Genomic DNA, 20,797 nt, shown 5'->3' with positions numbered 1-20,797 from the left:
GCGCCCAGTCACAGAGCGCGCGAGCTCTGTGCTGCAGGCTGTGGCGACGAGCGCGCGCTGCCATTCCAGCAGTCACAGTTACAGAGTCTCCCCGGTGCGACGGAACGAAGCGCACGCGGCGACGACCTCCAAATATTAACGTTAAAACTCCACCCACCACCACCCCCCCACTCCAAAAACCTACGGCTCCAAACACACCAGCGACCGCAGCCGGGGAAACCGCCGTTTGGGAAAGTGCAGCCGTTAATGCCACGTCGACTAAAACAAACAAAGTAAAGCTTTTAACAGTTGTTTCTCTCTTTCTTCGGCTCTGTGGGTCTGGACCGCAGTGAACCATGCTGGACCCGTCCTCCAGCGAAGACACCGGCGGGGAGTCCGACCCAGAAGTTGTTCAGGAGGCTCCGCGGAAACCGGCTGCGTCCTCGTCGGGGAAACGGGGTAACCGTGCGGGAGGCCAGCAGCGGCAGCCCGCCGCACCTGGAGGTGCCCCCGGCAAAGGTGCTAAAGACAGCAACGCCACAGGTGAAGAGGAAGAGAGGAAGGAGCGCGAGCGGATCCAGAAGGAGGAAGAGGAGAGGAAAATTAAACTGCAGATTTATGTGTTCGTCCTGCGGTGCATAGCCTACCCGTTCAACGCCAAGCAGCCCACCGACATGGCCCGGCGGCAGCAGAAGGTGAGTCTGCGCCGCACACTGAAACAAGCACCTGTTGTCTAGTACGGAGGGACCTGCCACCAAACTTCTATTAAAAAAAACTGCCAAGTTAAAGCTGACTTTCTTATCTGACTAAATATTTATAACGATAAACAAATGTCCTAATCTTTTTGGAATCATATGGAGCTGACATTTAATTCGGCATTTATTTCGACCACCACGCATCACTAATTTCAACAAAATTGTTTCTTTTTATCTTCGATTCTCCTGTTGCTTCCACATCGTTGCCCAACCAAAATACTCCCTGCAGTGCGACGCCCCCCCATTGTGATCCAGCTGTTAAATTTGAAATATTTCTTAAACAAGCCTCACATAGTATCTATATGAAATGAAAGCCGAATTTAACATCCACTTGACTTGTTTATTGTTAGATCTTTCACTCGTTTGTGCTTCGTGTATCAGCTTGGTGTCAACCTTGCATAGAAAGACATCCAAAAGGAATCAGATGGTAAAGGCAGTCCAGAGAAGTTTTTAGTTTTTACCACATGCTCTTTGCAGTTTTATTGATCTGAAAGTTGGGTAAAATGCCATCTCAGTAAGCCATCCGCATTACAGAAAAATGTATTTAAATAGCCACTTTGTTTACCTTTAATGCAGTATAATCTGTATTTGTGCTGTAACCCTTTTTAAATGCAAACATCAATACATGAAAACACTTTGTGGGGATTCCTCACCTTAAAATGTCCTGCAACATTAAAATAGTTTCATTGAGGATGATATAACAATCCCTGCACCATACATGGGGGCAGATCTGTCCATGTGATACAGGAAGCTTTATTTTATGCTAAAGGGGAGGCTGACTGTGCATTCAGTCTGAAGTGTTTCTGTCTTTGCTTTTGCTAGGTTGTATTGCAGAATGCATTGAAGCTTTGCTGCACCACAGTCAGTGGCCATTTAGCTGATTTGGTGAATAGCTTTCCATGAGTTTGTTCACGTTAGATTCAGATGAATGCATTCGTGAATTGCTGGAGGGCAGCCTGGACCTGCGAGCTCTCACTAATGAAACAAGCAGGGAAGCCAGTTCTGACTGAAAACCCCCCATGGTCTCCGGTCCCGCTGGGAAGCTTGTTAATGAGTGTCTCCTGGTGTTTAATTTCACTATGCAGGCGAGGCGTTCTTATTCAGCGTATGTGTGTGTGTGTGAGTGATGAATCCGCTCTGACAGAAGGCAGACGTGGGAGTTTATTTGTGCACAAGTGTAAGTTCAGAATGTTAAACCCATGTTACGTTAATGAGACAAAAACTTCAGATCCAGCAGGAGAAATCGGCCTCTTACTGAGTTTTTATGTTCACTCCAGCTGATGCTGGAAGTCGTGCTCCTCCCTGTGTTGATTCCTAAACAAACAGAGTGTGAATTCATTACACGATTGGAGAACGTGGCATCGATTTGTTGTCTCATAGAGGAAGCAGAGTTTCTCATGTTGCAGTACTCCCTGGTGGGAGGTGGAAGTGAGTGAGTCTCTGTGTGGTGGGTTGCCAGTTTGAATCCCCTGACTCTTGCCCAGCAGACTGCTCTAGATCACTGCAGGATGGAGAAATCAATGAAACACGCAGGATAACGGATCATTGGCAGGAGTGGATTTTTAGAGGGAAAACTGAGGTGCAAACTGTGTCAGAAAGCCGATCTGAGAACAGCCAGTGTTGAGACAAAGGATGCTCCAATGTTGACCTATTGACATGACTGATTCACATTATAATTTTCTGTTCTACTCTGTTGGTAGGCTGCAGCAACATAATCACACATAAAGCTACTGCTTATACTGCACCATCAATAGTACCTGCATGTGCTTTACAGTTTTAATAATAATAATAAACTTTATTTATAGAGCACTTATCAAAACAAAGTACAGAGTGCTTCACGCACAGAGAAAGATGAAATAAAATACCACAATGAATGAAAAAGGTACAAGAGGGCCAAAATAAAAAATAAATAATTACAAGGAAATAAAAACATTAAGATTTGCAGGATAAAAAGAAGAAGTAGAAAAACAGAAAAAGGCCAGCATTTGAGTTCTGTACAGTGTGTGGTCGTTTCAAGGTTTTCTAATTAAGACTAGAAAAGAGGCTGTTGCAATAATCAAGACGAGAGGAAATTAAAGCATGTAAGCTGTTTCTGCATCTGTAGAATTTAAAATGGAAAAAATTATTTTAGCAATATTTTTGAGGTGATTAAAAAAACACGACTGGACAAACTTAGTGATACGTTGCTCAAAACAAACAACAAACAATTGTTATCAAAGAAGACACCAAGATGTCTCGCACCAGGCTTGATATGTTGTGACAGGTGACCTGGAGCTGGCAGTATTTGGTTTGTGATATGTTGGGGTCCAACAACATGGATTTCTCTAGGGCCGCAGCTATCGATTGTTTTAATAATTTATTATTCTACCGATTTATTTTATCGAGTAATCACATAAATACTTTTGCTTGGTGCCCCCAGTACCGGGATCAGCTGTCTAATACAGTACAAACAATAACAACAAACGCATGTGCCATCAAATCGCATTGTCTTCACTTGTCCACAGCGTTATGCAACAATAACAATCATCCGTAGCTTTTTAATAATCGAGTTACTCAATGAATCGTTCTAGATTTCTTTATTTTGTTAGAATTTAACTGAAGAAAAATATTTTAATCAAATTTTTCAGCCAGGCAGTCCCAAAAGGAACCAGGGGTGGGGGGAAAAAATCGATACAGGATAGTATCGCGATATTTTGCAAGGCAATATCGTATCGTAACACGAACGTCAAGTATCGATCTTTTATTATATGAATTGTACATGAGAAGTTTGTCTTTTGGCACTAATAAAATTGCCTTTTCAGTCCACTAGAAAAATTTTTTTCCTTTGGGGACGAAATTTGAAGTTGGGAAAAAGATAATATATGTTTAAAATCGCAATAAAATCGTATCGTGACGGAAGTATCGTGATAATATCGTATCGTGGGGCCTCTGGTGATTCCCACCCCTATAAGATCTCAATTTGAATACCTCTGCTGTACCTGTTGTGGAGTTGGGCTTATCATATTATGATGAAAGTAGCATATTGTGTTCTTGTTTGACAGATTCCTGTTGTCCAACATCCAACCAATTCTTCCAAGCAAAAAATTAGTTGAAGGATTTTTATAGAGGTGCTCCTATGAGGATTTTCTTGGCCGATTACCGATCACGATTGCTGAAAGCAGTATTGGTCGATACCGGTCACTGGGTCTATTTGAAGCCTATCATATAGCATTATACAGTATAATGTGTATTTATTTAATTAGTCCTAAAAACAATGTATTAAGTATTAAAATTAACAGATGATAAAGTATAGAGATAAAGAAGCACAGGCATCCTGAGTCAGCGATGAACTCTGAAGTAGCCTTTTTGTTCTGGAAAGCTCAAAATAAGGGAAATTTAAATAAACAAAAGCAGCCTACAAAGTTAATTCCATATTATACTGTTAGTATATCGTTAATATTATGTATAGTTGCTATACTCATTAAAATTTAATATGGTTTACCACTAGTATAGGCCTAATATTATTTCAGTATGGGAGATATACGGGGAAACATTTAAACGGGAGGATACGGGAGAATCCAGGGGAAAGCAGGAGGGTTGCCGTGAGAGGGGTAGAGAGAGGAGTGGGGTAATCTTAGGCTATATCCACACTACTACGGTTTTTAAACAGCTTTATAATCTTCTACGATCTCCGTCCACAGCAGCATTTTAACTGCGTATCACAGTTGATCTCCATCCATATTAAAACAACTGAAAAGACACACCTAGCATTCACATACACTGGGCATGCCGGTGTAAACACGAAGCAGATGGTCTACTCCGCAGTTGCAGAAGATTTGCCGAAAGAAGACAGTAATACAGACAAATAACCACACCAGGTATTTTTTTTCCTGGACCGACTATGAGCTGGAACTGTTACTGAAAGTAACATGGGAGTACAAACTGTGGCGGCGGAAAACAGACTGGGAGTCGTCGCAAAGTCAATACAGCGACCTGCACTGTAGGGCTACTTGTAGGCTAAGTGTTATTTACACAGTACAAAATATTGTAATAAAAGTACAGAAACTAAAACAGTCAGTAGCATCGCGTTTTTTCCGAATCAGAAAGCCAAATGTGAGTGTCTGTGTCTTCGTTTTATAAAGTCCTCCGTTGTTGCCCGCGGGGTCAGCAGCGTTAACTAACAAACATCTTCGGATTCGCCGTTTTAATCTGGATGGGAGGCGGAAACGTAGCGAGAGAGAGAGAGAGGCAGTCAGCTGATTGAGTGGCGCCTCTCTTTGCACAACTTAACATCTTCTCCCTTTCTCTTTTCACCACACTCTCATGAACACACACACACCCACACCTCTGGTCTCTTACTGCAAACACGTCGGCCTCTTCTGTTTCTCTCTTCATGTATGTGTCTGCTATGTTTACTTTCTCTATCACCAGTATGTTTTGCAAAGTGCCTGAAAAGACACAGAACCAACGTGATATCACGGCTGACAGAACGTGTCTTTAGGATTTTTCTGTTTTCACAGCAGCAGGTGCGCCACATGTAGAGGAGGCTTGTTTATGACGAAGCCTATTAAAAAGATAAAAACACAAGTGGTACCTTATCTCATCCGCACTGGTGTGTTCACTGTTGCTTTACCGTGTCCGAGTCTTGTAACGTAATAGGCCACCAGATAACATCTCTCTCTGTGTTTGTCAGCCGTTAATATACCTGGATGGCCCACCCAACAAACACTGAATATTGGAAAAATATTCTTATTGATATGACGTACATTTCTGCCCTATTTGGAGAATCGTTACATCCTTAATTTGTTTGAACTGCTTGCTGTACATTTTTCAAAGTTATGAACACATTTCAGAGGATGTCACATGAACTGACACCACCACATCAACTGCAGATATTAGATTTAATAATGGTGTTTGTTTGTTGGTCATCCTTTGAGAACTGATTTGAGTCAAACTTCGTAAAACTAAATGTTGGGAAGACAAAAGAGCTGATAATTTAGGAGGAGGAAGGAGGAGGAGTTTCTTCCTGTGGTCATCAAACATCAGCAAATTGAAATTGTCCAATCCTATAAATATCTCAGTGTTTGCCAAGATAGTAAACTACACTGGATGAAAAACACAAACGCTGTTTTCAAGAAGTCCCAGTCAACGCTATGACCATAGCGCCATGACGATCCTTTGATGTAAGGAGAAACCTGCTTTATACTTTTCATAAAGGCACTATAGCCAATGTTCTTTTTTATGCTGTGCTCTACTGGAGAGGCGGCATTACTATAGACGATAAAAATAGGATCAATAAGTTGATTAAAAAAGCTGGCTCTGTGATTGGCCTTGCCCCTGACTCACTGGAGGTTATAGAAATGAGAACAAGCGCCAAACTAAATAACGTCATAGATCAGGTAGACCGTCCGCTCCACAGTGTCTTTAAGACATTTAGTGGCTGAGTGAATAAAACGGATTGTTGTGTTTTTTTTTTTTTCTTTAAATCAATATTTCTCATTTTGACTTTCCAGCTGCTCCCATTTGTAGAAACCTGTCAACTTTAATCTGCCTTCAGAAGGCTTTTAATGGGTGTATTTTTGTTTTTTATTTCTTGTCCTGTGTGCACGTACTGGTTGTCTTTTCTGTTTCTGTTGTTAGATGTGATCTGGTGGCAATTGAGATTCCCCATTGGGGATTAATAAAGCTTTCTAATCTAACTATCTTACAGACAGCTCAACTGGTTTACTGTGTGTTGCAGCAGTACATTAGCTTGATGTTTCTATGGTGAAAAGATATCTAATTAAGTTCTGATATTCTTGCTGTTGGATTAGTCAGTAATAACGTATTAGCTGGCTTGCTATGTCTTGTTTTCTAGCGCTTGCTTGATGTTGGCCTGTGTTAGCAACGTGTTTGACTTGCTAGTTTTTGATTATAAGTTATGTAATCATAACAAATGCATGTGTACAGCTGTCCATATTTAAGTTAATTGCACTTTTAAACCGGAAAAACGGAAAATCAAAAAACAGACACGTTTTGTTTTTCTGTTTTAATGGAAAAATATAGATTTTGATATTTAGTGATTTGTTTAGCTTTGTGTGTTACGCTTGATAAACCTGCAGCAGATACACTTGGGGTATCGGCGGTGCCTGATTAAATGTAATAAAGATGAGCTTGAACATCAACATAAGTGGGTTTTTAGTTAGAAAAACAGGACAATATTATATAGCTGCAGTACCGGAGGCTGCAGCTATATAATATTGGCTCAACGTTCAGTTTGAAACTCACTAGCAACTGGAACCTGAACGCTTTCCTGAGGATCCTCCGGTTTTTAATCAAATTAACTCAGTGATAGTTGTCAGTACATCCAAGGGTACACAGCAAACATGAACTGTTATTAGGTAATTCGGCAAGCTGTATATTAATGAATCATACACGGATTAAAATGCTGGATAATTTTCGTTCAGCGTTTCTGCAATGTTTCCACCTGACCTTTATTTTCTTTGTGAGATGGAATAATTTAGAAAGTTGCGGAGCTGCGGAGAGCCTCCAGCTGCAGGAACACAAGGATTATGTAAAATCAGGAGCTCAGACTTCATCCAGCCAGAGGGAACGACCACTGAGGGTCCAGAGCGCCGGTTCCCCTGGCAACACAACCCATAGTAGGGCTAAAGGTAGGGGAATGGCGAGCTGGAGCGTACAGGGCGAGGGAGAGGAGGTCGCAACCTGGCCGGACCCTCGAGAAAGAACCCTTGATAAACATATTCAGGTATTTTCTTAGATCACTCAGGTAACCAGCTGCTTCAGATCAGCTCAAAACAAAATGCTTCCTGGATGCTGATGTAGAATTTTGAGTGTTCGAGGTTCTGTAATATAGTGGTCACTTCTACAATCATATTCCCCACAGTTGAGATGACATGCAATGCGATCTGAAAAGAAATAACCTTGTATAAAATTAAAGTGCGTTACAAACTCTGATAGGCCTTGATCATGTGTCGAGTCGGGGATTGAGAACGGGTTGTAGGGATGCAACACCGGTAAAAGATGGAACAAAACGCAGCTCCGTTGTTTTCCTTTATGGGTTTAAAACAGAAAAACAAAACAGATGTCTGGTTTTAGGTTTTTCCATTTTGGTTTTAAAACTGAAAAAACTAAAAAAACAAGTCCTTTTCTGTTTTTTCCGATTTGGTTTTGAAACTAAATAATGAAAGAACGAACCATACACGGATTCATAATGTTGCTTTAATGTCGTCTTCACTATCAGTGACAGAAAACTCAAGCAGCCGAATCAATATAGAACTAAAAATGAAGCTTTAGTGACAGAACTTTGTCAATCCCACCCTCAAACTAAACTGAATGAAGTCTCCTGGCTGTTAGGAGGTGAAGTGATAGAAGACTAATAATAAAACTGCACAGATACGTCACCATGAATCGCTGCTGGCCATCGTGGCTCTAGAGGCGGAGTTAATGATGCAACTGGTGCTTAGCGTCGGTCCATGCACAAACTCAGGCTTCGGCAGGTTCCATGTCTGCCTCCACGATGCTCACACCTCAGGGTTTCACCTCCCAGACAACACAGAGATGATAACGTTTTTATGTGAAAAAAAAATCCAAGGATTGTTTGCTGGTTATCTATATAACTGTATGTTGTAAGAAATGATGCAGTAAAATGTATTTTTGATGTCACATAGTCAGTCATTAATTGTACTCCTTAACTCAAACAGTTGCCCTTTTTAGGTGAACATGTTTTCTTTACTTTGAAGTTGCAAGAAATGGTGAAATTGAACACAGTCTCCCCTCATGGTCTATTTAGCATCTTATCTGGAGCTTCAAATCAAAAGTGGAGGAGCATTTTAAGCCCACATGGACAAGAAGCCATTAAAGTCCTCTTCTAAAATTCCATGACAACTGGGGCAAACTTCATCTTCAGACAAAGACAAAGATTTAATCGATAGCTCCAGGACAGCTACTAAATGGACCTTGAAGCAACTTTTGTCAACTGCTATTTCCAAGGTCAAGAAAAAAAATATTTCTTCATAGGAATGAACTGAAATCAATGGAAAGAAAGAAACCAATTTGAAAACTGATGAAAGATTTTGAAAATGATGAGCATGAAATTTAAAGCCAAGTTAGTTTGTAGCTGAGAAAAACACTGAAAGAGCACTAACGTGGTCTTTAAACACTCTCTATACTCGCTGTTGTGTGAGCTCACAACAACCAAAGTGATACCAGATCAGGGTCTCAGCGCTAGATTATTATCAGCGCTTTTATTACAGCCATGGACAAAAGCCTGCTTTGCCAAATTTTGAGGCCTGCAGGCCGTACTGTGTGTGTATATATATATATATATATATTTTTTTTTTTAAATCAAAGTAAAAGTTGTAGTCTGATGGTAGAGTTGGGTATTGGACCTCACTAACTAAGATTCCAGTCTGGTTCAGTTGAGGTTGACAGTCGGTGGATACACTTACAAAGCGTGATTCTGTTTACAATTTTAACATATATTTAGACCATTAAAGGAATAGTTTGACATTTTGGGAAATGCACTGACTCACTGACATCTGGTGATAGTTTGATGAGAAGTTCAATACCGCTTTCATATCTGTCCAGTAAATATAAAAGTAGTTTAGGACAAAGATCGGAAACTGCTTCCCCCGCTTTTCCAAAGCTAACAAAATCTTCTCACTATCACCTCTTGATAATTGATGCTTCATATCTTGTTTAAGCGGCAAAAAAGTGTAAAAACTACATTGCTATTTTATGTGAGGTTATGTGCTGGACAATTTCTTGGCATGCGACTAGTAACCTCCTGGAGTCTCTGCTGGTTGCCTGGCAAAGTCAAGAAATATTCAAGAAATAGTCCGACCAATCAGATGAGGTGGCTGGTGCTTGGACACTATCCCTCACCGGATTCTCACCTGCAAACCACTAGTGTTGAAACAAACAGCTGAGTTGGAGGCACCCCCTATGGAAATAAAATTCCACAACATTAATTATAAAATCATAATTTTAGGAAAGGAACAAAATGTGCACTGCTCTGGTTTCGTTATAGCTCTGGTGTAAGCTCATTAAGTATTTAGCCATTGCTTTTCCCTACAGCAAGATATTATTTTATATCAAGTTTGCTGATTTAAACATTAACAAGTTTTCTGGGGTTTGTGTAATGCAGTGACGTCAGTCTGCTCTGTAGAGATATAAATCAGACTGACCATAAACCGGGCGGCTTTCGAGGAAGTTTTTGCAGAGACTCAGGGAAGAGAAACAAGCCGTGCAACATGCAGTCTTTCCGTGTTTACAAAGCTTGAATATTGGAATTAATGGGCTTCCTGTCATCTTATTGTTTAAAGGATCTAGTGTCTCGTCTGCTTTCTGCAAAACAACGACTTTGAAGTGTTAGAAGAGTTCTTGTCTCAGCTTTGTAATTCTCAGCTGGTTTGGCTGAGGTTGTTGAAAGCTTCCTGAGTCGTAAAGATCAAGAAAGTAATAAACGGTGTATGTAACTACATAATACTCTGTCTTCTGTCTCAGAGGGTTTTTGGATTCATGTTTTATCCAACAAGTGTCTGGAATTGAAGAAATCTTCCAGGAGCAGATTAAACATGTTGTGAATCAGACAGGAGGAAGGAAACAGCCCAGGTTTCACCCGAGGCCATCTAGATAAAGGATGTTTATTTCCCAAAGAGCACGGTGACTCCGGTTTATTCTTAATTCTACTAAATAATTTACATTTCAAGATGAAAAAGGATCTGATATATGCTCTCCCTCCAAAGCTACAAATTTGACCTGATCTGTGCAGGACTTCGACTAAACCATATGCCCGAGAGGAGAAGTCAATATTAATCTTGTTTTTCTTTTTTCCCCCGTTGTAAACAGCACAAAGAGATCCAAACCAATCATGTTAAAATTCCTTTATTAAGGCGCACAAGACAGATATGTTTTGAGACAACAAAATGCAACATGCTTGATAGTTTGAACCTCCAAAGAGCCAAGCCACAGCAGTTATCTGCCCTCTGTGTAGATACAGTTTTTTGCGGTCTGAGACAGTTGAATTAAGATCCTTTTCACCAGAATCCAAAATGTATGGCCGGTAGCAGCACAGCTGGATTGTAGCCTGAAGCTACAAAAGTTTAACTGCCTCACTGGGTTTCGCATCCACAGTAGAAAGAAACTTTGCTCAGTTACTTCAGAGCTCTTTTTCTGCAGCTCTGCGGCACTTCCTGCCTGGCTTCTGTCATTTCGGTCTGAGGTGAACGAGGAGCTACTGCTGCTTCAGAAACTGTGGAGTCTTGAATTTCATACAGTGTTGAGTGAAGGAGTGAAACATGTATGCTGTTACATGCTCTGACCTTGTGGACTTCGTATTCAACATCATCTCTGCATATTCTGTGCTACAGCCTTGAGGCTTTTCCGATTTTAAAATGTAGAGGAACCTGTTTAAAGTAGTCCTAGTTAAGTAGCCGATAAAATATATGATTGAATATTTATGCATTTATTTGCTTATTTATTTATTTGAGAGAGATTTCTCGTGACCCGATGAGGAAACTCCCACCTACTGTGTTTTCTTACTTCTCAAATGTCGGAAGCCTCCAGTCTTCCCCCAGTGTTTCTGTTTTTGTCCTGTTTCCAAGTGCGCCTGACAAACCAAGCAGGGAAACCATAACTGCAGAAACCCCCTCCTGGTGGAGACCCACGCATCCCTCCCTGTGCATATCTAATCCCTTGGCAGCTGTTTATTACACAAACAAGACAAACAACATCAATTCCTCCATCTATGCTAAAAGAAGCCACTTCTGCTGATGTGGGGCTTGTTTCAGGGGGCAGTGGGCGTGAATTTTGGCCAGGGATTTGCTGCAGGCGACTTCCGTCCTCCTTTGTCATCTCTCCTTCTCCTGTCAGATTCCCTGAGACAGAGCTCTTCTCAGAGGGTTATGTAACCTCTCCTCCTACTCGTCCTCCTCCTCTTTCCCTCGGAGAACTGAAAGATGTCTCAGTAGGGCTCTCACAGAGCAGGGAGCTCCATGAAGAGCATCAGACAGCAAGTCAGCTCGGCCCCCGAGGCAAAGGACGGCCCTCAGTCAGCTCAAGCTCTGCAGTCAGCAGTACAGTACAGAGCAGTGAGCTTAAAACTGTACAGGGTTTGTTTTTGTTTTTAGCTTTTATAGTGTAGCAGGGCTGTAAAAATATAGTAAATTTGTTAAACTGCATGACTTAAAAAAAAAAAGGGTTTTCATCACCAAATGTGATAAATGAAAAGCTTAAAGCTTCACTTTGTTCTCTTGTGATTCAAGCATAGATCTTGCTGAAATATGTACAGATTGGATTTGTCTGGCTAAGAATCATTGCCGATTGAAGTCGAAATCACTACATGGATAAAGTGTTTTCCAATAATATGAATCACAGAAAGCAAATCACATAAAATAGTTTTAATACTGATTAATTATTTAGCTGATTGGGAGAAAATGTATCAGTAGTTATTATTATCAATTAATCATTGAAGTCATTGACGGAGTCTTAGGTACGTAGACTATAGCCATGCTAGCTGTTGTGAACCTGTACTTGGACGCAGTGGTACTTTGAACAAATTTTTATTTTTTTACCAAACCATAATTTTTTACCTAATGCTAACCATCTTAATTTAGTTTATTAGCATGCTAACATACTAATTAGCACAACGTACAGGTTGATTCCTTTTCCAAGTATTTGGTCATAAAACTAAATATTTTACACATTTGAAGTGTGACCTGATGGTGGCACTAGAGGGAAAGTCAGAGGATCATCAGAGTGATTACCATTCATCTTGAGGGCAATGTGAATGTTGTTTTTCAGTTTCAATGGCAAACCAACCAATAATATTGAGAGATTTCAGTCTGGACTGGTTTCTTCAATGAGTGGATTTGCTGTTTTCTAGTTTTCAGATAAATGAATACCCTTTGAATTTTAACTCTTGGTATCCAAGATCTTACTTTGGACTCTGGGAAGCTGCAATACGCTTCTGATGTTTTCATATTAAATTAAATCACTGTTTAGGCCTATTTTTACATTTCCAACTTTACTGATGGCAATAACAACAATATATATCTAACATGATTAATAATGACACAATAATTTCACTTTTTTTGTTGTTTTCAATACAAATTTCAATGTTTTAGTCTCTGTGTTTGGAAGAGAAACAAGATCTCATGAGACCGAAAGAGGAAATGCCTGGCAGGAAAGATGGAGAGAACGGCAGGGTGTGTTTTCTCCTTCAGAGGAAGTGAGGAGGGGAAGGGAGGAAAGAGAAGGAGAGAAGGAGACACAAGTGAACAGAAATGGGACATTATGTCATAATCAAGTCTGGCTTTCAATCAAGCTTTGATTTTGTTTGTTATATGTGAAACTTTGTCTTAATTCTTTAAATCAGAAAATGGTTTGTTTGTTGTCATGGCTACAGTTATTGATCTGATTGAAGAAGAATGTATATTCATCCCTCAGGCCAGCCAAATTCAAAAAAATAAACATTTGTTTCCTACTTAGTTGAAGAAAATTGGAGACATGGATGTAAATGAAGAATTGATGAAGAAGAATTTTGTAGATAACTGTTGGAGGATTGTATCTGTACCTCTGAGATGATTTGATATATATCTATACGTCTATACATGGTAATTTTTTATAAAGTTTATTGAAATATCTAACTTTCAGTCCAACAAACTCTTTGTGTGTGTGAGAGTGACTTTTGCTGCTGTGCAGCTGCAGAGAACTCATTAAAATTGCAGGACCTCTATTCTCCATGTTAGCTTCCTGAGTCCAACTCAACAGTTTTTGCAACAAAATTATTCTCAGTTAAATATATTTTCTGCTGTAGATTTAAAGCAGAAATTCACCTTCAGACACTTTCAAACTGCTGATGGACTCAGTGTTTGTGCAGAAAGTACTGATGTAATTGATTAATTGAGCCAAATACTTTATTAGTGACAGTTTCATCAAATGTGGATTGCTTTAAAATTTTGTAGAGACGTGGATGCTCTCCAGATGACTCCTAATTCCTTAAAAACTTTGGCGATCCTCTGACCTTTCCTGTAGCGCCACCACGAGGTTGACATTTGTGGTTTTATAGAAATGAAAAATACACTTTGACAGCAAAGAATAATTTTCTTTGCAGGATGTGGTGTTGTGTTGGGAAAGCCTAAGTAAGTGAACAGTTGAATGAACATAATGCACATTATTTTTCACAAGCCCCCTTCAGTCCTACAGTCTTTAATACTGCCAATACAGCAGGGGCAGGTTGTAATGCAGAAAGCACAGCCTTTCCGCATTCTCTCCTTTGAGACAGCTCCGCTTTTCTTCATAAATGTTGCCAATAGGGCTGAACACTCTCTCACCTGGCACGGAAGATGGTGGACAGGAGAGGATAGGATAGGACAGGATAGTCCCTTGAGCTGGCTACTGTTGTCCTTCCACCACTCCAGAGGGGTTTGCCTCTTTTTCTGTCTATGACAGGTTCCCTTATGTACCTCTCGAGCTCTTCAAGGTTCCCCTTGGGTGCCTGTGCATGACTGGTTGAAGTGAACATGGTGTCATACAGACTGTCTAGAAGACTGTGGGCCTGGTCCTCCACTCTCTGCCTTTTGGGGTCCCCCTTATCACTGGCGGTTTCTGCTGGTGTTGGGTCTTGTGAAGCCTCCTCTGACTCTTCCCTCAGCCAGGCTTTGGCTTGGGTTAGTGTCTCTGGTGACAAGGGCCGGTCCTTGTAGTGTGGGTCGAGCAGGCGTGCAAGCACCACCTCTTTCGACTCTTTCTCTAGTTTGGAGAACCTCTTCTTCAGGATCTCCAGCATAGTCTTCCTCAGTCTGGATTCCTCTACTGGTGGGTCCCTGTGACTCCAGCAGACACCTCAGTAATTGTATTATGCAGGAAGCAGAGGAGTCTGCTGTGCTTATTTCCTGTGTTATCTCTTCCAGGGGTGTCAGGGTCTCCGCCAGGTTGGTTGGAGTCGTCTGCAGTTGGACATGTAAAATGCCCATGCTCACTTGAATAGCCTGTGATTGCTCTCTTTTGCTCCAGCATCCTCATATGTATGTAGCATGGAGTTCCACCTGGTTGGCACAGCCTGGAGTGCTAAGGGACACCAACCTCCTCTTGAATTACAGAGTTGTTGCTGTGCAACGACTGAGTGGGCAACTCTTTTTAGTTTGGCCGGTATGTCCACAACCACCCTCCGGGAGCTGAGGCCATCATTACTGATTAGTTGAAGTGTATGAGCACTGAAGCTCAGGTCAGGCATATTCGCAAGTCTCATGCCTTTTACCATATTCGCGCCACTGTGTCTGAGCACCAGGAGGACATGATGTTTGTCAATGTTCCATTCCTCAAGCATGGTCAGGAAGAACTGCCCAACAGAAGAACATGTATTCCCCTGTGTGGGACCCAGACATGGCCTTTACATTCAACACAACTTGGACTCTATTCCAGTTTGATGAAGTGAGCAGTCGAGCTCATGAGGGCTTCAGTGGATCCATGCTTTGTCCTGCATTTTCCACAGAGAGAAGTTGCTTTATTTGTGTTACAACTTGTGAGTGAATTTGGTCCATCAGCTGAGTGTGGAAATACTTCTCACTTTTCAAAGTGTACCTGGGCTCTCCCTTGGCCAGTAATCTTTTAAAACCTTCACCCTCCACAATTGCATAAGACAGGATATCAATGGCAATCACCTCCACGATCAACTTGTCCCGCTCCTTTGATCTTTCATCATTTGGGTTCCACTTTGAAGTCTTATCAAAACACTTGTTTGAGTGCGGGCTGTGATGGAGCTCTGCTTTCTTCAGGCTGTGCTACTTTTTGTGCCTCATGATAGGCTTCCTTATGTTTGACTTTAAGATGTGCCCACAAGTTTGTTGTATTTTTTGAGGATGAGGCTGCTTGATCTCTGACTGACGGAGCCTGCACAGATATTACATAAAACTGTACCAGATGGGTCCTTGGTGAATTAGTCCCACACTTTACTTTTTCCACCCTCTCCCATCTGTAAAAAAAAAAATTATATGTATATATATTTGTAAATAAAAATGAGTGAGAAATTAACAGAATTATATATTTGAGCTAGAAAAAAACAGTGTGCTTTGCATGTTCTGTTCTATATACTATTCTAAATAGCTTTATCTTCATTTATGACTTATTTAGCTACTGTATATCATATATATATATATATATATATACTCTAAATGTAATGACTAGCAAAACACTTTATTTTCTCTAGTCTCTCTACTTGTGGTGAAAGATGTACTCAGATCTTTTACTAAAGTAAAAATAGAAATAAGGTAATAAATATGTTCAATTAAAAAGTTTTGCATTCAAAATCATCCTTAAGTAAAAGTACATAACTAGTAAGTAAAAATAGTAAAGTATTAAATGTAATGGTACTCATTATGCAAAATGGTTCTATTTAGTGTGTTATATTTATAAAACTTATTGTAATATTACTTGATGTCGTAACATAGCAATATAGACAGAATGGGCTAAGATGCTCACACATTTGCTTCCACTCAGCTGACAAGAGATGAGAAGTGGCTAGCTAGCTAATATAGCAAACGAGTATGATAAGATTGTTGTCAGTTTAAAAGATGGGGACGCTGTGTGACTCAGTGCGTCTCACCAACTAGCTAAGGTGACAACGTTACTTCAACACTCAACAGTTCATGCCACCACTGCACCGTCGTCTACAGAGCTGCAGAAATACTTAACGTTACTTTTCAATCTGCTAACTTATGTTACTGACTGTACCGACGAACTAGGCCGACTCAGCAAACCGATGTGATAAGTGACGTGGCAGTTGTTAAACTTTATATTAGACTTGTATTGAAGATGGGACATTGTGGGATTATTGTTTATTAACTTTACAGTATTTATTTCACAAACTACTCTGCAACTTAGCGTGAAGACAGCGATATACTCTGACTAGTGAAGATGCCGCTTGACTCTGTCCACACCAGCTGCATGTGCTGCTGACAGTGCTGACAGTATTGTAAACAACGGAGCGTGCTCTTGTGGACACACTACGCAATGACACCATTCCAAAATCACCCCAAGCATTTTATCTGCGTTTTGTGTTATGTAAAACAAACTTTTCATATCGGCAAACAAATATGCCGATGCAGATATATATGAGACAGGCCCATATCAGCAGATATAGTCGGCAGACTAATTAATCAGTCGGGCTGTAATTCACACCACGCATCCCAAGAATATTGCTGAACTGAAACAGATTTGTAAAGAATGGTCCAAAATGCCTCCTGACTGTTGTTCAGGTCTGATCTGCAACTACAGGTAACGTTTGGTTGAGGTTATTGCTGCCAAAGGACAGTCAACCAGTTATTAAATCCAAGGGTTCACATGCTTTCTCCTCTGCACTGTGAATGTTTACACAGTGGGCTTAATAAAAAAAATATAATTGTTTGTGCAGTACTGGTTTAAGCAGACTGTTTATCTATTGTTGTGACTTAGATGAAGATCAAATCACATTTTATGACCAGTTAATGCAGAAATCCCGGTAATTCCAAAGGGTTCATTTACTTTTTTCTGCGTATTTCGACTAATCGTCATCAGCTCTCATGGTTTAAAGGTTCAGTGTGTAAGTTAGTGGCATCTAGTGGTGAGAGTTGCGAATTGCACCCCCCCTCCCCCATCCAAGCGTGTTGTTTAGCTACGTTGCACGAGACGGGACAAAAGATGTCCACTTTGAGATTGTCAACAAATCAGGTTTTTTTAGATAGATATATTAAGAAATTATATTTACTTAATAACAACGTAAAAACATATGCTTTTTATGAATATTATTGTTATTTGTTCATTAATGAACAACAGCCACATTAAGAAATCAAGTGCTACAGGATGTCTCATACTCGTGTAACAAAGTATTTTACAACTTGGGAGGGTTGGCAACAAACACAAAGTAGTACTGAAATTATTTAAATTAATTACATAATTTCAGCTTGTGGTAAAACGTTATTAATGGGCATTTAGCATGTGAAAGTACAAATTACACAATTGTGTGCAAAGTGGCGAAGCACTATTTAAAAAAATAAAATTAATTAATGCAAATTCTGAAAGTATTCATTATTGGTCACTTGATAGGCACACGGTCATGTTATGTGTCACTATTAGCAGCAACATAAATACATGTTTTCCATCAGGGCAGTATTCAACAGACGTTGAGCTGCTGATCTGAGCTTCCCTGCTGTTACTGTTTTATTGCCAATAATATTCATCAGTGGTTTGTCTCAGGAAGGTAACGGCACATTTCTGTACACGTTGCAAAGCCATAACAGAGCGCTGTAGAATAACTACATTAAATTACAATCAACAATAAAATTTTTTCTACCTGGGCAATAAAAGTTTATCTGGTGGATCTTGGTTTTCATGCTGGAAGCTACGTTTTATTGCAATTACTGATCAGCTGATTGTCTCGCTAACATAAGCGGACAAGCCAAACCACAGCGCTGGAGAACAACAAGGCTACATGAAATTAATCCAACAAGATAGGACACTGAAGGGGGAAACACACCATGGCTCTCTGTGATCTCAGCTTCTAGGTAAAGCTATCAAACAGCTTTCATTTGCATCGCTAAAGTACGACAAACTTAAGTTAATTACCTGTTCAGCAGAAAACAGACAACTTTAGCTCCGCTTTAAAAACATCTGTCCCACATCAAAGCCTTCCGTTTGGGAATATCCACACAGATTATATACATGCTTTCTGCCGTCAGCTGTTTGTATCTGTCCCGGTCTGGCTTCATGGTACAAAGATCCACAGGCTGTTCGCTCTAGTGCTAAATAACGTGTGCTCGTTCATTTGTCAAAATGTCACTTCTCTTCGTACTTCTAATAAACGAGAGGACTACTCAGAGACTGTTTATTTTGATTATTATTATTTTTTTATCATCATCATTTCCTCTTCTTCTTCTATGGACGCATTTAATGTAGTGACGGTGTCTACACTGACAGAATTACACAACGAGAAGAAGAACGTCGTGATGACGAAACTCTGTAGCGCTGTTTGTCCGTTGTCGGCTATCGTAGAAACATGATGACAAAATACAGGGGCCTCCACAGCAGGGGGTGCCCACGGTTATGTAGATATAAATGTCTCCTTCTAAGGTAATAAAAACATAATGGTTCATTATGTAAGGTCTTTATACACCACTGAAAAGATAGTTATAGACATTATATTGCATTTCTGTCAATGAATCCTCAGAAATATTACACACTGAACCTTTAAGAATTTCAGGCTACTTCCTGTTGAATGTAGCAACATTGGTTATTTTAAGCTGTTTGGATGAACTGTGGTTTCCCAGTTTGTACACCCACAGGAGAAAGTCCAACATGCACTGCAGAAACCTGTATATTTGAATGAGCACATACTCAAATTATCCTTCTGACTAGAAAACCTCTTGTCCTTGCTCTTAGCATTGGTATTTCTCTCTTCACCTACACAAACCTCTCAGCTGAATATAATAAATTACAGCAGTGGGATCACACTGAACACTAGACTCATCACACATAACACTGAGGATATGAGGGGGAGTTGAGACAAAAACCCTGCACAGCTAAATATTTGCAGTGTAGGGTTTGACTCAACTTTTTAGTCATATGTTCTCATTTTAGTCATTATTTTTCTAAATTTATCCTGTATCTAGTTGAAGATCTTGAATGGCTGTTTTATGGAAAATGTGGCAAATATTGATGCCTTAACATTTGTTACATTTCTATTATATTTTAGAGCTTCTTTCTGTTTCATCTTTGACCTATTGTGCACATGATTATAATTTTTTTTGTTGTTTTCACTTTCATTGTCTCATTGTCTGCGAATAAGTCTGTGAGTTTATTAAAATGGTGACAGATTCAAGAATAAGTTTCATGTTTTTGTGCAAGCTGTGAAACGAAGGCTGAGTGAGTTGGCCGTGCCAGCGTGCTGCTTGTTACGTGGCGGCAAGGATAGGCAATGGTGTGCAGGTGACATAAAAGGAGGTAGGTACTGTATAACACTGAATCTCTATCAGCTGATAATCAAACAGCAGCTGTGGTAAACTTTAATTTCATCTTTTATATGTTTTAAAATGTTGGCAGAGACTGTACTGTATCTTTTGTATTTGGATTCCGCCACAACAAGCAAGAAATATGGATTTATCAGTCTGTATTGTTTACAATGCTTTTAGTAAAGTTTACTTGCCCCACAAGCTCATTGTTTTAAGACGGCGTAAATGTCATGAGCCGTTTTGTGTGTCAAAGTTAAATGGAGAGGAAACCGTGCCAAACTTGCACTGGTACCGCTCAGGCTTTGGAGTGCATTAATCCTACATGCTCCCAGCATTGCCCCAATTGGTCAAGTCTAAATTTATTTTGTATACTTCTGCTTTATTTGATACTGACCATACAGACAGGAAAGGCAGGAAAAGCAAGTGGATGACGGGCAGCAAAGGGCACAGGCCGGCTCTAGCCCAGCCCACTTGGCTAAGGACTCCGCCTTTATATGTGGAACATGCCCTACCAGATGAGCGCTACCAGAGCGCTCCAGAAGTCGATAGCCTAACCATGTGTCATGTCTCTGTTTTGTCTACCAGATTACAAACTAAAACCTTGCACAGATCTACTTACTGTGGTCTCCAGTCACTCTGTTCAGTAGTTATTTCCTGCATCGGATCCAGATACATGGCATCTTTTCTTGGTGTTGAGTGAAGAGTAATTTTTTTGGACTTAAGGCAAATCCGACAAATCCTTTTACAGTCACATTTAACCTGGACTTTTTTTGTAAAGCAACGGCTGCCTGTGTAACTGCATCCCTCAATCTCAGCAGTGACATTTAAGAGTGAAATGTTTGATCCTAACCAACGGCATTGATATTTAAAACTGCATTAACAGACATTTAAAAAACTAAATGGGGCCAGAATGCACACAGAAAGAGTGAGCTCAATGTAACCGTGAAGTAGACATAACCAAAGAAAGAATGAATCATTTAATTGTCTCTCACCTTATTGTTTATTTCTCTTAAGTCTGCAGATTTATAATATGGCAATAAAAGATGCATTTAACTGGAATTATCATTTTATTTCCCCCATGCTAATTTTATCCTTTAG

The 20,797-nt window shown here is 40.1% G+C and overlaps 1 protein-coding gene across 2 annotated transcripts in view; it reads left to right on the top strand.

Annotated features, from left to right (window-relative positions):
- Positions 1 to 20,797, top strand: part of cadps2 (Ca++-dependent secretion activator 2) — a 309,850-nt gene continuing 289,053 nt past the window's right edge. For both annotated transcript variants that reach the window (XM_046036641.1, XM_046036640.1), the window contains exon 1: positions 1 to 674. In XM_046036641.1, coding sequence (XP_045892597.1) covers positions 336 to 674 — 339 coding nt within the window. In that variant the 5' untranslated portion in view covers positions 1 to 335. The remainder of the gene's footprint in view (positions 675 to 20,797) is intronic.

Source organism: Micropterus dolomieu, linkage group LG22 (assembly GCF_021292245.1).
Source record: "Micropterus dolomieu isolate WLL.071019.BEF.003 ecotype Adirondacks linkage group LG22, ASM2129224v1, whole genome shotgun sequence".
Classification (NCBI taxonomy): domain Eukaryota; kingdom Metazoa; phylum Chordata; class Actinopteri; order Centrarchiformes; family Centrarchidae; genus Micropterus; species Micropterus dolomieu.
The sequence above is the reverse complement of the archived record's forward strand: the minus strand, read 5'-3'. Positions and strand labels throughout refer to the sequence as shown.